Source organism: Acomys russatus, chromosome 17, assembly GCF_903995435.1.
Source record: "Acomys russatus chromosome 17, mAcoRus1.1, whole genome shotgun sequence".
Lineage (NCBI taxonomy): Eukaryota > Metazoa > Chordata > Mammalia > Rodentia > Muridae > Acomys > Acomys russatus.
This window is the reverse complement of record NC_067153.1, coordinates 54,856,060-54,871,336: the sequence shown is the minus strand read 5'-3', so window position 1 is coordinate 54,871,336 and position 15,277 is coordinate 54,856,060. Positions and strand designations below refer to the sequence as shown.

The 15,277-nt window shown below is 42.3% G+C and overlaps 1 protein-coding gene across 1 annotated transcript in view; it reads right to left on the bottom strand.

Moving 5' to 3' along the window:
* Positions 1-15,277, bottom strand: part of Pdzrn4 (PDZ domain containing ring finger 4) — a 350,277-nt gene that overhangs the window by 15,727 nt on the left and 319,273 nt on the right. The window contains 3 exon segments of the mRNA XM_051160234.1: positions 1,268-1,369; positions 7,689-7,751; positions 10,446-10,544. Coding sequence (XP_051016191.1) covers positions 1,268-1,369; positions 7,689-7,751; positions 10,446-10,544 — 264 coding nt within the window.

Below are 15,277 nucleotides of genomic sequence, written 5' to 3'. Positions count from 1 at the left end.
AAATGCTTCTAAATTCATGACTTTCCCCAGCAGCTACATGAAGGACAGTAAATTGACTTCTGACATACCTTTTTTTCTACAGCAAGGATGACTACTCAATTCATTTCAGCTCACTATGAACTTCACTGATATATACCCCTTTTATTTTATTTTACTTTTCAAAAAAAAAAAAAAAGAAAGGAAATGGGATTGGTGAGATAATTGGTTCAAGAACCTTCTAGGTAATTGGTACAATTTCAAATGCATTTTAAACATTCTCTCTTGGCAAGAAGGCACTCCAGGCTGTGGGAAGGGCTCGTTTTCCCACTGCTAAGACCTCAGGTGTGTAGCTTTACTCTGCCCCAGGCTACAGCAGGCTTCGTGGGAACCATTTCGAATGGTCAAGGGCATAAAGGAAATATATGTGGAGAGAGCGGTCCTTTATAACCACTATATTCGAGTCAGGACCCAGCCTGACACTGAAATACACTTGCTCAGTGTGATTTATAGACAGAATGTAGTTACTGAGTCTGAAAAATATCAGATCAATAACCTAAGAGACAAATGGTGACATAACTTACTTCCCTCACAGTGCTGACATGTGGACAAGATGGTGGCTGCGTTCTGCCCTTTTTGCATTCAATGGGACAGGAAGAGGGTATGAAAGGAGATGCCAGTTTAGTACCTCTACTCTGATGACATATTCCTCTGCCAAGATATAAAAGTATTTCTTTTCAAGCATCATATTTTGGGAGAGGGGGAACAGATAGATGCTTATGTCACATTAATTATGGAAAAGAACTCATGTCCTCCACGGAACTACACCACAGACACTTCATTGGGTAAAGTTATTTTAGGAAGCGTTAAGATGATAGCTATGTATGCTAATATTTTTCTCATCAGAGAATCCTTCATGATGCCTTAATATGCCAATTATGTATTTTAGATGGAAGCCTAAAGGAAGGGTCTACACAGAATTTAAAATAATCTGCAGTCAACTATTTCTCATTTGTTAATTCATTTAAATAACTACCAGACAGAGAGTGAGTTCTGTTTTGTGCGTTTAAACGTTTTCCCCAAAATTGGATGTTTCGCCGCCTCCCTGGGGAGTCTTTAGCAGGTTTTTGGGGGGGTAAGGTCAGGCAGTTGAAAATCAGCCTTTTCAGTGTTTTGTATCGTGCTTACACAGACACTCATAAATGTGATTCGATGGCGCCTAGCATACACATCCATTCATGAACTCGGTGACTAGAAAGTCCAATCTCAACACCCTGCTCTCTGCTCGGACCTGCATGTCGGGCCTGGCGACCAGCAGCACAATTCTCTTACACTCCTCGCTAGACAGCAGAGCCACAGCCTCTTCTCGGTTCTGGATGTCTTCCCCGTTTATCTGGAGAACAAATGAAAGTGGCACATTAGTTTCTATTTCCACAATGCTGCACACAATAAATGGCAAACATCAGCTCATTTATGGTGAATGTATGGACAATGAAGCTCCCACAATGGGCTCATCTTCACCCCTCCGTGGAAAGTGCCTGCACTCAATTACACGCGTGCTGTAAGAGCCCTATCGATCCCTGAAGGATGGCGGACACCACAGGAAGCAGTTATGTTCATAAATGTCCAACCTGCGCCCTGGCAACATACATCCAGCAACACAATTAACCAGCCCCTGACAGGTGACGTTCATCTTTCTCCGCTCAGAGTAATGGAAGTGTCACTCTGGGATAATAGTGCTGGGGGAAGCGGCCAGCAGTTCCACAACTGAAATCCGTCATCCTGCACGCTCCCGGGAGCCAATTAGAGAGCTGCGACTGCCTCTGAGCAGGCTGCTCTCCCAGACCGCTGCTGACCTGGGCTCAGTTAATCACTTCATATTTGTATGGGGGTCTGACTCAGTTGTCCGAACGTGACTCTGGGTATCTCCCAAATGAGTCTAATCTGAAGGGAGAAGAACAACAGCACTTTTGGACTCTTTTCCAGCACTTGACTCCTCCTGAGCAATACCCACTTCCTCTTTCAACAAAACACATGCAAATATTTTAAGTATAGTTGAAAAGTTTTAAAGATTGACATCAAGTAAAATTGACTTTACAAAACGAGGGAAAGAAACAAACCGTCAGTGAGCTTTGGATTGGGGGGTGGGGTTGGAGTTGGGGGGGGTTGAGGGGTTGGGAGCATCCTACAGCACCCAGACTTTCCCAGGTTCTAAAAACAGAGTGAGCTCCCTTAACTACATTTTCATGTTCAGATGTATTCAGTTTTAATTTAACATATTTTCCTTTGGATGGTAGAAATCATTTTGTTTTACTGATTTCTCAAATCCATAGAGACAATATTTTTCTATCGTTAGCATCTTATCGAAATATGTGGAAATTCCAAACATAGAAGAAATTCTGCCTAAATGAATACTAATTATGTAAGTTAAACAGAGAAAAGATATGTTCACGCTAGCCAATTTTTTCTCTGCAGTGATTTCATATTTTCACTCGGAGTTTTCACTTGTGGGTCTCTAGGATTCTGGCTGATCCACAAGGACAAACAGGATTATCAATCAAACAACAAACAAACAAACAACAAGCCAACCAAAACCAAAAACAAAAACCCAAAAACAACAAACCAAAAACCAACCAACCAAAAAATTAGCCTAAAAGACTCACTTTGGAAGACAACGAATAATTCTTATCCCTGAACTCTTATTGTAGATGCTTAGGACAGTAAAGAGCAAGCGAGGAAAACCATACAACCCACAGGTATCTTGTGCTACGGCTGAAACAGGTACCACCTTCATTCCTTGCTTGTCTGTGGATAGAAGAAGCCCCAATGCTCATGGATTTCATGTGAGTTTCTTGTTCCCAATTCTCGAAAAAGCCTTGTTTAACTAGGACTACAATTTTTTTTTTTTTTTTTTTTAAAAACTATGGCTTTTACTTCCTTGGATAATGACTTTTGGACATCTCAATGCACTTCTTAGTTTATCTGCAACCCATCTGTCCACCTGTCAGACTCATCTGTCTCATTCTGGGCGTTATTTGATGGTAAATGTTCTGTGATTTCTGGTGTGGCTTTTTTTTTTTCCTTGAGATTTAATACTCATTACTTTCCCCTGTAATTTTCACTCAAAGATATGTGTGCTTTCCCTTTCTCCACCCACTTCATCTGCCGTGGCTCCACCCCTTATCTCTACTGTCCTAGTGTTGCTGACATAGAACAGATGCTCCCATTGCTGTGTCAGAGGGTAGTGGTAAAGAGCTTAACTATGTTCCTGACGTACTATCAGCACACGCACCTCTGGATGCACATGTTGCATTATCCGCACTATTTATACTTTTAATCCACTGTGAAGGCAAATTCTATCTAACCTGCTAAGTAAAGATAATGGTGAAATCTAAAAAGAGTTAAGTCCATAGTATTATATCTCATTTTATCTACACGAGTATTTATTTTAGGTGTACTCCTAACTCTTAGGAAGCCGCCAACACGGTGACATGTTTGCTTTTCAGTCCCTTGGCTTTCTTTTTTGTAAACTCATAGTGGTCTGAATTTGGACTTCTAGGATTGCCAGTTAACACAAAGCATTTCCTGAGGAAACCACTCACCCTTCAGGATCATGCATGGCATGAAATGAATCCACCATAAAAATTTGCTATTAAAATATTATTCGCTGTTTTCTTTTTCAAAAGAAGGGCCATTTTACCCAACTGGTTGGTAGATTTCAGTGTCATGTACTCAGGATTTTAGTTTGATACTATAAAGCAAGAAATGCAGCCATGTATTTCAGCAAAAAAGGCCTCTCAAAAAATGAAAGATCTGAGGAGGAGGATCAGATAGGACTTTCAACCTCCAGCTGCCTTTGTTCCTGAAATGAAGGCTTGTGGCTACAGGGCTGCCGGTGGGAAAGCAGCTTGCTCTGCTGAAGAACACCGGGAAGACTTAAAGAGTTGAAGGAAAGGAGACACACGGCCAGTTCTGTCCCCTAAGCTTCCTGAAGGACTTTTGGCTTAAGAAGGAAAGGATGAATGCCCCGAGGAAAACAATATGTAGGTTTTGTTCTAAATGAGGTTAATCGTTGTAGATAATGGATGTTGACCTCGTATTTTCGGTGCATAAACATATGCAAATATTCATTTCAAAATGGGTATTGTTGGGGCGGAGGCGGGGGATGGGCGGGGGGGGGAGTAGGTATTGTCTTTATTCTGGGTGAGATAAATTAATCAAAAATCTCACTTTAGAGCTTGATCTTCTAGGAGAGGAAGTGTGTGGAGGAGCATGCCAGAAAGTCTATATATAAATGGCATGACGTAATTTTTTTTTCTGCTTCAGTACAGCAATATTTAGGCTTCAATAGTATTGCACCTGAGACGAATGAGCATCTGAAATGTTGACATGCAATTACCTATGAGATTTCTCAGGAAAAACCTAAGTATCTTGGGCAAAAGAAGGGAGCTGTGTTTCATATGTGTTTAATAACAAAGAGAGGAAAGGAATAGACGGGGCTAGAAAAGAATCAGGGAAAACTGCTCTTCAAGGAAAGAAAGTCAACAGACAGGAAGACATGTTCCATAGCATTTCATAGATGGTGCAGAGAATTCAGACGGCACACCAAGTGCTTGTGTCTTCTGGTGGAGCTGTCACAGGAAGACTCCGTAGGCACATGGCTGGCACTTTGACCAGCTTATCCGGCTGCTACAGGGACTCTTCTATGCTTTTTGCTCCAAGGAGACAATGGCATATAGTACTTTCTCCTCTCAGGAGCTGGCTTTTTGTGTGACAATTATCTCTTGCCGACCGACTCTGACATGCCTTCCTTTTCAGCTCTATAATATTTTTAGGTAAATTCCTGGGACAAAGTGGATCTAAGTTATTGTCAGTGGCATAGTGGGCAAAAGCAACCAGCCCACTGGGGGAGAACATTCGAGAACTGGACATATTCTTGAGAAGTTGACTTGTGGTTTTCCTTAGATATAGTCCCTTTGCTATGTCCACCATCTGGGAGTGAGTGTATAGTGTGTGTGTGTGTGTGTGTGTGTGTGTGTGTGTGTGTGTGTGTGTGTGTGTGTGTGTGATGTGTGCTGTCAGGAAGTCATTTGAGAAGTCCGTGGTTTGCTGGATGAAGACAATATTAGCTCCGCCATGAGGGTAGGCCCACAAACACACTCAGCTTAGCTTGTCATAAATAGACAATTAAAGACATGGTTGCTCTAGAGAGGTTCATTCAAATAAAAGACAACCAGGAAACCTACGGATAAGAAGTGATTCCTCTGTTTGTCCCACTGCCCTCTCCCCGGGAAAGTAGTCATTAATTGTTCATTACAAGGAATCCCATAATCGCCCCACCAGACAGATGGGAGCTATTTGTCTGTGGGTACAATTTTTGTCACAGTTTTATTTAATATAATTTCCCCATCACCCTTAAGACACTTTGTTTCCTATGTGTGTGAGACGAAATTGAATTCCAGGCTTTTTAATGTGATGTGCGTATGTATTCATTTAGTTTGCAGTATTTGTCACAGAATATAAAGTAACCTGGCAGAAAACAGCATTTATCAACCCTGCCATTGTTTTCTCAATGAACTAATTCCATTAAGGAATTCTTTATTATTCTGTAGGCATTTTTCTTTGCAAATAAATCCGCATAGAAAATAGCTAAGAACTTAGAAGCTTCAAAACATTGTCTCATGGAAACACATGCATCCCATTCCTACCCAGTTAGCCACAGAGCTAAGGATGTGATCTGTTTTAAATGTTTTAAATGTACGTGTGAAAGCTGTGTTTGCCAGTGGGAGAGTGGTTAGCTGGGGAATTGGAAGGAAGCCAAACGATGGGATAACAGGAGCTGTGGTGTGGAGAGCACATGGTTAGGAGAAGAAGGGAGAGCTGACAGGGAGTGACAAGGACAATGACAATGGACAGATTTAATACATCAAAAATATGGCTGAATAGAGTGGCTACTCTGAGGGCACAAAACCTTCCACGCTTCTCGGGCACTGAACAGCTTACTGTGTGTTAGTGCATAGTGACTGCTGAAAGCCAAGAAGTCACACCATTTCAGTGTATTGGAGATATCAATAAAGCGAAGACACAATATTTCATTTCATTTTATGTAAAAAACAGAATATTCCAACCTTCCACTATCTATATTAAATATTAACTTAAGTAGGCTACTCTAATGAAGCTTCTCTGCAGATTTACATCTGTCCTGAATGTCTGTTTCATTCATTGACTTGGTCATGGGTGTGTGTGTGTGTGTGTGTGTGTGTGTGTGTGTGTGTGTGTGTGTGTGTGTGAATATGTGGAGCATGTGTCTCAAAAAAGGCCACATCTAGATTGCCAGACAGACATTTTATTCTCCTGATGTACCCAACAATGGGCACAGTTCCATTTGCTTAACCACAGGCCACCACTCATAAGTCTAACTGTGTTGCATAGTCTTGAGGTTTTCTGGAAACTGCTTGAACCCTAAGTCATTGCCAATGCTTGCTTTTTATTCTCCCCTAACCTGTGTAGAGGGCCATGGGTGGAAAGGCTCTGTTGTGTCAAACTAAGGAAAAGAAGGGGTGTGGGCCCGATGGAGGTTAGCAAGGTGGCCCTGGGTGCTGGCAGGGTGAGACACCAAGTAGGGTAGGAGCCCCTCCATTAAGCCATGCTGTTCTGTGCTCATCTGTGTGGGCTGCTGTCTTTCCAGTAAGAAGGGCAGGGTCGCCAAGGGCATCTTGTCTATTTCTGAAGCTCAGGGTTGTAGCAAAGAGCCTAAAGAAGCATTTCTGGTAGGTTCCACACAGAGGTAGGAGACATGGGAGCTCTGGATCTGTTGCTACATCTAGAAGGTCTGACAAGTTTTAGGTGTGTTCTCCTTCAATTTACCATGCTAGTGCCCCTCAGCCTGTTTCACAGTTGTGATCAAGAAGTCAACTCAGCTGTCTCACTTGGAGGTTGATCTAGAATTAGACTGTTCATAGATTCTTCTAGTCAATCTTTAAGGCAAGGACCCAGAAGGGACCTCATGAGCTAGGCAGGCGTAAAGCAGAGCCTGTAGCTTCCTGTTAACCCCCATCAGGCCTTGGATCTCTCTTTCCAGCCTTGTACCTTCCTAGGATCTGTTCATGGTTACACACTCAACTGAAACGTTTATGTCTTTATGTTTTTATAGTTCTCTATGGAGAAGAAATCACAGCTCTCCCGTCTGGCCTTGGCAGCTCACTTGTTAGTCATGGGCTACAGCTGTTTTGGACTTCTAGACTTTTGTATAGTAAGGGAACACATGGCTCCACCATCATGTGGTTTATTCAGAAAAAAAGACAATCATCACACCACTGAGGAGTGGCAGCTACTGTTTATCACTCATTTATCGCCACTGTGCTAAGCACGCCACACACAGCTGCTATCGCAACGATAGCAGGTTATGACTCAAGATAAGGAAACGGGCTTAAAATGGAGGAAGGAAACTAATGCTCCCAAAGCAACAGTGGGCCTGGAAGTCAAAGGCACCTCATTCCGGAAACTGTATCTCAGTAATTATTACCTAACAACTCTTGAAAATTGGCACCACCTTTACTTTGAAAGTGTTCAAAGCGGTGGCTTTTTGTTGTATGATAACACACAAAAGCGATGACAAGCTCTTTCCCCTCTAACACTTTACAAGAAACAAGATAAAAAGAGAGCTCTCGGGCAGCCCGTAAGAAACTTGAAGAAATAAATACATCACATACTTGTAAAATATGATCCCCTTCTCGAATCCGGCCATCCTTGGCAGCAATGCTATTTGGGTCAACCTGTAATAGAGAGGGCATACATCTTCAGGGCCACGCACTAGCCTTCTAAGAGCTTCCAATGTAGTTTTAAGACATATTAAGATATTGTAGTTTTAGACTATATTGGCTCAAAAAAGTCTCTATTTATTCATGATAGGGTGCATGCCATTTTTTTTTTTTTTGGTAAAAATCCCTAATTCTAAGGCTGTAAATGAACCATGTTAGAGTTAACAGTAATAAAATGGACTGGGGTGGAGCTTCACTTACAGGCCATTGTCCACCCATTTTTCCCTCTATCCTCGCCTTCCCTTTTCACATCATCTCAGTAACTTCTGAAGCCCAGTCGTCACAGTCCTTATCTGGCAGGACACTATGATCATGTTAACAACAGAACTTTTCTGGATCCAGGGAATTGATGGCATGTAATGTGATCTGGAAATAATACTGGAGATCTCTTAGGAAATCTGATCGATACCTCATGCTCATACTTATTAAAGGGATTTCAGTCTCACAAGTATGTTATATTTAAAGAGATTTTAAACCGGTATTGTTCAAGAATGAAAGAAATCTCCTATCTGTATGTTCATACTGTTACTTGGAGCCACTTTACCTACGGTGCTAATATTATCAGCTTTGCATCGTTAGAACAACTAGGGATTTAAAGCTTTGCTAAGAATGTTCCAATATTTTCACAGGTCTAACTTGAGTGATGGCTTTCAGTTCACTGAAGGTGATTTTAACCGTTTAGTTCCTGTGATAGTTCCAAATCACGTATACAGGTTTGTTGCACTGAAGCTTCTTCTCTCAGTTATTTCAAGAACTGTAGGAGGTCAATCCATTCAGTTCCAACATTACATGTCATCTCCTTGCTAGGACCCATGTAAAAATGGAGAGTAAGATGGTGAATCAAGCAAAAAGCCCTATGAGCACACGTAGGCATTACAAGGACAACTCTTTCCAGCTGCACGTGTTCAGTTCCTGTGGCCTCTTTATCACCTCCAATAAGCAAAGTTTGAAGTCCAACAGATTTAAATACCAAACAGAGACTTACCAACATGAAGAGGATATTATTATTAATGAATTGTGCCCCCTTTTAAAAACCACCCATCATGTTCAAACTTTGTCCTTAAAACTTAAATCAGCGCCAGGTGTGGTGGTGCATGTCTTTAATCCCAGCACTTGGGAGGCAGAGGCAGGTGGGATCGCTGTGAGATCAAGGCCAGTCTGGTCTACAAAGCGAGTCCAGGGTAACCAAGGCTACACAGAGAAACCCTGTCTCAAAAAACAAATAAACTCCTTAAATCAAACTACCTGGAAAACAGCCTGTTTCTGTACACATTACAGAAAAGGTTTCAGGAAGAATTTCTTTACTCTTCCATCCCTTAGTGAGAGGCTTCCTCTTAAAGAAATATCCAAATGAAATACTCTCTGGAGGATTTTCCATGTGGGATGAAGCGGGAAAGAATTATACCATTCTATATTTTCAGAGTAAAGCGATAAAGAAAACTACCATTTTGTATATTAAGAGTTGTGTTGCTCTCCAAGTGTGTGAGTAGTGGGTCTCTTGCACATTCTAAGCCACTCTGTAGAACACTACTGTACTGTGTTTCTTCTTAGCTACTGTTTCAACATGGTAGCCATGAAAGCTCAGACCCCAGAGAACATTACCATCTCGTTTGCCTAACCCTTGTAGACATAGCTGCAGGACCTAAGCTATGGAGTGTGCACATCTTTATGTATGACCACATATGTATGTGTCCTCTGCATGCATGCTGTTGTTGTATAGTTTGAGGTGGTTTTGGCCTTCCTTACAGTGAAAGTGGGGAGGTGTCCCTGACTCTTTTGCCTCTCTTGGGACCCTTTTCTTCCTACTGGGTTGCCTCCTCCAGCCTTGATTTGAGGGTTTGTGTCTAGTCTTTTTACATCTTGTTATGCCATATTTGGTTGGTATCCCTGGGAGGCCTGCTCTTTTCTGAAGGAAAATGGAGGAGCAAGGGATCTGGAAAAGAGGAGAGGTTGGTGAAAAACTGGGAGGGGTGGGGGCTGCAGTTGGGATGCATTGTATGAAAGAATAAATAAATAAATAATATTTATAATTTTAAAAGACATATACCCCCCCTTTTTTTTTTACTTTTTTTCTGAAATGATCTACCTTTCCTGAAATCTGTTGTAGTATATTTTGCTTGATAGTCTTTCAAGCTAACACTAAAATGGCGACTCAGATGTCGTTCTTTGCCTTTTGAAAATGATCTTGTGGTTGAATAAAAAAAAAATGGACAGATGTACTTCTTGGGTATTTAAATCTATTCCCCCCCACCCACAGAGTAAAAGAGGTGATTATCACGCCTGCTAGTTTAAAATAATTAGCCAATACTGTTGTTAGCAGAGTATAGAAAATGCAATGGAATTGAAGGACAAATGTTTGGAGACCAGGGCAAAGCTCAGCCTGCTGCTCTCTTATGGGAATTTATTCAAATTTAGACAATGTTACCACTTTCACACTTTTCCTTGCTGGGACTCTGCAGGGAAAGCCTCCACTCTAAACAAGCTGATGATAATTGCATTACTTGGGCAGCATAATTTGCTTCCCTAATTGAAAGTGGCAAGAATTGGAAGGCAGCCAGTTCTACGCATTCAGGCCTTGGAAAGAGGCTTTCCCCCTCCTGAGCCCTGTCAAGTCACCCCTCCTTTCTACCTCCCTTCCCGGCATCTCACCTCGCTCACATAAATGCCTGTGTCTTCTTCATCGTCGGTTCGGTAGCAGACTGTCAGGCCCAGCTTCTCTTGACTGTTAACGCGGCACAGCTCGACCTCCTGAGGGGATGGCAGCATATTGAGACATTAACCTCAAAGTGGAAACCCAAAGATATAATTCCGGCCACTGTGAAAAGTTTCAAACATTACTGTCTAACATCTGAAATTAACTTTTGTAACCAAAGATCATTGAAATGTTTATTCATCGTGATTTTTGTATAGTTGGCATTTCAAGTTTTCATTTCAAGATGGGAAATATATGGAATCGCATGAATTCCGCACACCAAACTGCACGGACTATTAAGTTGGAATTATAAAGAACTTGAGAATGTCAAAGAAGTCAGAGAATAAGCGTCACAAACGCTGTTACTGTATTTTCACCTGTCGTGTAATGAAATGACATAAATTTGAATAAAGAAGGACTATACTGAGTTTTTCTGTCAGCTCTTCCTTTGTGTTTTGTATAGTGTGTTGAGAAGCAAGGGTTTGTGTAGGTCAAGTCAAAGTTTTCTATTATTCTGCAGAAACCCTCACCCTTGGAAAGCAGTGGGTTCCTCCAGCTGAAGGGAGAGACATTGACCACCATATGGGGCAGAGGCAGTGTCTCAGAATGCAGCAGTGAAGGAACAAGAAAATACATTCCCTGACACGCACCGCTAAGGGGCTGGGGATGCCAGCCTCAGGTCATGTGTACTGAGTCCATTTCCTGATTTATGTTCAGTAAAATAATAATAAATTTCAGTTCCATATAATGAAATGGGCTTGTGCCACTTTCTGACACAGACTAGGATAAATCACACAATTCCAAGTGTTGGGACACAAAATTGCAGCTATAAGCTTGGGAAACTCGTTCCTCTTGTGGAGAGTGTAAGACCTATCACTAAATAATCAGAGGAGGGAGAAGAGTGTAATTGGGAGGGAAACCTAAAGCAAGGAAGGCTCCTGAGTTCAGTCCCGTGGGGCTGTGTTCTTCTCAGTCCTGTCAGCGCCTGGTCTTCATTGCTAGAAGCAGGAGTCTTGTCATAGGCTCTGCCATGGCCAAGAAGGATGTCACTATTCTTTCCCAATCTTTCTTTGCCTGCATAGATTTTTGCAAAAGCCAGCCCATAGTTAAGAAGTCTTTCCTTTTTTATGGGAAATGTGCGCATGTGCATGTGTGAATAAAAACATTATGAGACTGAATAATATAATATGTCTATTTTTCACAAACTGAATGTTGCAATGTTAACCCTCAAGGCACTTGCCTGATTAGGAGGTGGGACCTTTGAAAGGTAGTTAGGTCATGAGTGGCAAGGCCATGAATGGGGCACCCATAAAACAGGTAGATAGCACAATTGCCCTGAGGCATGCAGGCACCCTTGGAGAGAAAGTGAGCCCCGTGAGACACCAGACTACTTCTGCTTCGATATTGAACATCCTAGCTCCAGAAGTCAGAGAGGTGTCTGTACTTTGTTTTTTTGTTTTTTCAAGACAGGGTTACTCTGTGTTAGCCTTGGCTGTCCTGGACTCACTTTGTAGACCAGGCTGGCCTCGAACTTACAGCAACCCACCTGCCTCTGCCTCCCGAATGCTGGGATTAAAAGCGTGCGCCACCACGCCCGACACATCTGTACTTTGCAAGTCACCCGATTTTCAGGGGTTTGCTACAGAATAAACTAAGAGAGCAAGTCCCAGCTTAGCTACCCAAGAATTGAAATACTGGTGCTAAATACAGAAAAGTCCACTTGGCTGCAGGCAAGAGGGTGCTTTCAACAGCATTCTGAAACATTTGGAGAAAACCCCTCCCTTCGGTTTAGTATATCAGAGATGTCCTTGTCACCGAGTAATAACCGTTTGTTTAAATGATATGCTGTAAACTACGGATAAATCCTTAACGAGGACATTTATTATCATAAACTCCAATGACCAATAATTTCATAGCCAACAGCAAATAAAACAAAATTTAGTCCTCTACCCTGAGACGAGTGCTGCAAATTCATGCAAATTGAAACCGCAGGGTGTAAGTGTGCAGAGGCTCTGTAAGCTATGGAAAGCAAGAGGAGAACATCAATGAACATACCAAACTGGATGGGGATGAGCCCACGAGGCCGCCATCTACACAAAGCAGTCAGGCAGCTGGGAACAGGAGAGATGGTCTTTCCCAGGAAAGATCTTACAAATTGGCTATTCATTTCCAAACAGTCAGCTTGAAAATATGCATGCAACTGGGCCTGATGGTGCACATCTTTAATCCCAGCACTCAGGCAGAGACAGGGAGATCTCTAAGTTCAAGGTCAGCCTATTCTACATGGTAAGTTCCAGGAGAGCCAGAGCTATGTGGTTAGACACTGTGTCAAAAAAACAAAACAAGAAAGAAAGAAAGAAAGAAAGGATTTTCTGATCCGTAGTTAGATGAATTATCCATTGCACCACTGGTCCGAGTGGGGATGCTTGACTCTCACTCAGAAGAGGAAACATAATCGATATCTGAAGTAGATTGAGGGAAGGTGCTGGGTGGGGAGGGTAATGCGTGTGAGGATCAGGTGTGGAGAAAGCCAGGGTTAGAGGTATGAAGAGGCCTGGGAGAAAGAACAGAAATCGGTGGGGGAGCATCTCTGGGACAGGGGAAGCCCTCATGGAGACTATGGGGGTGACTGTATTTGAGACTCCTAGCAGCGGAGGTTAAGGAACCTGAAGTAGCCTCCTCCTGTAGTCAGGTGGGACTTCCGGTGGAGGGAGGGGGACACCAACCCATCCATAAAACCTTCAACCCAAAAGTTTAGCCTGCCTACAAAGAGTGTAGGGATAAAGATGGAACAGAGATTAAGGGAATGGCAAACCAATGACTGGCCCAACTTGAAACCCACCCCATGGGAGAGAGCCAACCTCTGTCACTATTAATGATTCTCTGCTATGCTTGTAGACAGGAGCAACAGTACGGTGAGCAAAGATGCCTACTGTCCCAAAGAGGCCTCTGAGGAAATCTGAGCACACTGCAGAAAGCTGTCTCTAGAGCTCTGACATCAAGGCCATCAAAGGTCCTCTATAAGGACTTCTACTAAGGTGTCTCATGCTGGGGAAGGCATTTGCATACAGGTGTACATCCCGGTGTCTGCTCAGAATTTTCAGTTTTCTGTTCACTTTGGGATCTGCCTAGGAGGGTCATATCAGAGTGCTGTGCAGTGAGACTAAATGGATCTACCAACAGCAGGGCCACAGGAGCTATGCATATGGTCCCAATGCCCCCAAACATCAAAGAGGCTACCTAGGAATTCAAAGGAACTAAACACTGAAGACCTTGAGGTAAAAATAGTTTGTTTTTCAATATTGTCACTGATGAACCTGCGAAGAGGATATTAAAGGTTGTCTGTCTACCTAGTCTAGATTTCCAGTTTACTTTCTGAGATGCCCTCACTCTCCTTGTCCGGATGCCTGCACTGGACTTTCTGCATGGGTGTTTTAGGCTTCCCATTTAACTGCCCACCATCAAAATCATTTATTTGCTGTGAGTTTCTGTCCCCTTACAAGTGTACTTGAGAAATAAAACTGATAAATGAACCCCCTTCAAAAGACTCATTATTGTAATTTGTGTAAAATGTGGCATGATAGCACAAGTTTAGGAAAAAATTCCTTTTGACTTCCAAAAGATTGAACTTTTGCAGAGCTTACAGCAAAGTGCATAATACCCCACAAAATAATTTAAGAATATGTACTTAACCTGCTGTCCTACTGTGTACTCAGGCTGCTGAAAGCTAATCTTCCTTTGAGGGAACCGTGTAACATCCAACCTTACTGTGCCTTGGTCTGCTTATGCAATCAGCTTTTACAACCTAAGCTAATGCCCAGCTGTGATCTCAAGTTATATACTCTCTCATGCCCCTGACCTAGAACAATGCATGTGTGCATGTCTGTGTGTTTTGGTAATTATTTGCTGGAGGCAGCCAGCACTTTAAAGCAACCTCAAAAAACAAGTATCTACCACAACTGTTGCAAACATCATGGATACTGCTTGATAACACATGCGCAGTATTGTTTACTATTCTGGGTCAGGAGAGTTACCTCTTTCTTTGTAAAACTGTTAAAAGATCTCTGGCGTGAACCCCTCATTCCCTCCCTATACCGTGTTTTCTGTGCTGTTCAGTAAGTACAGAGAAAGGCCAGAGACAGAAGCAGGGACAGCCGGATACCAGAGGGACACATACAATAGACGACACACAGATAGGCCAGTAGCCATGATCCACAGACAGATGGAAGATGTGAGGAGAGGAGAGGAGAGGAGAGGGAAATTCAGACTTGGGCTCACTCTTGGTCAGATTAATCCAGGAAATAATGCTATGTTTCATTCCTTAATGCAACATCATAAAGTTTTGGTGTCTCTGGAGTTTTCTTTAACACATTCACTAAAGGAACTGTGGGGCTTGAGGATGGTTAAGAATGCCAGCTTCTCTTCCAGAGAACTCCTGTTTGATTCCTAGCACCCTCTTGGTGGCTTACAACCATCTACAGTAAGATCCAGGGGACTTTGGCACTTTCTCCTAGAACTCTATGGGCAGTCATACAAATAGGCAAATGCTCATATGCATACATATGCATAATATAATAAAATAACTTTTAAAATATCATGTAAAATGTGATTCAACAGGGGTTAGTGCGCTTCCTGTGTGTGTGCACAGGTGTTTGGAAGCCAAGAGTGAATGTTAGTCTGTTCCTCATTCACCCTCTACCGTTAAAAAATAGTTTTCTTTATATATTTTTTGATTTAATGTGTGTGTATAGGTCTAAGAACAACTTGTAGAAGTCTGTTCTCTCCTACC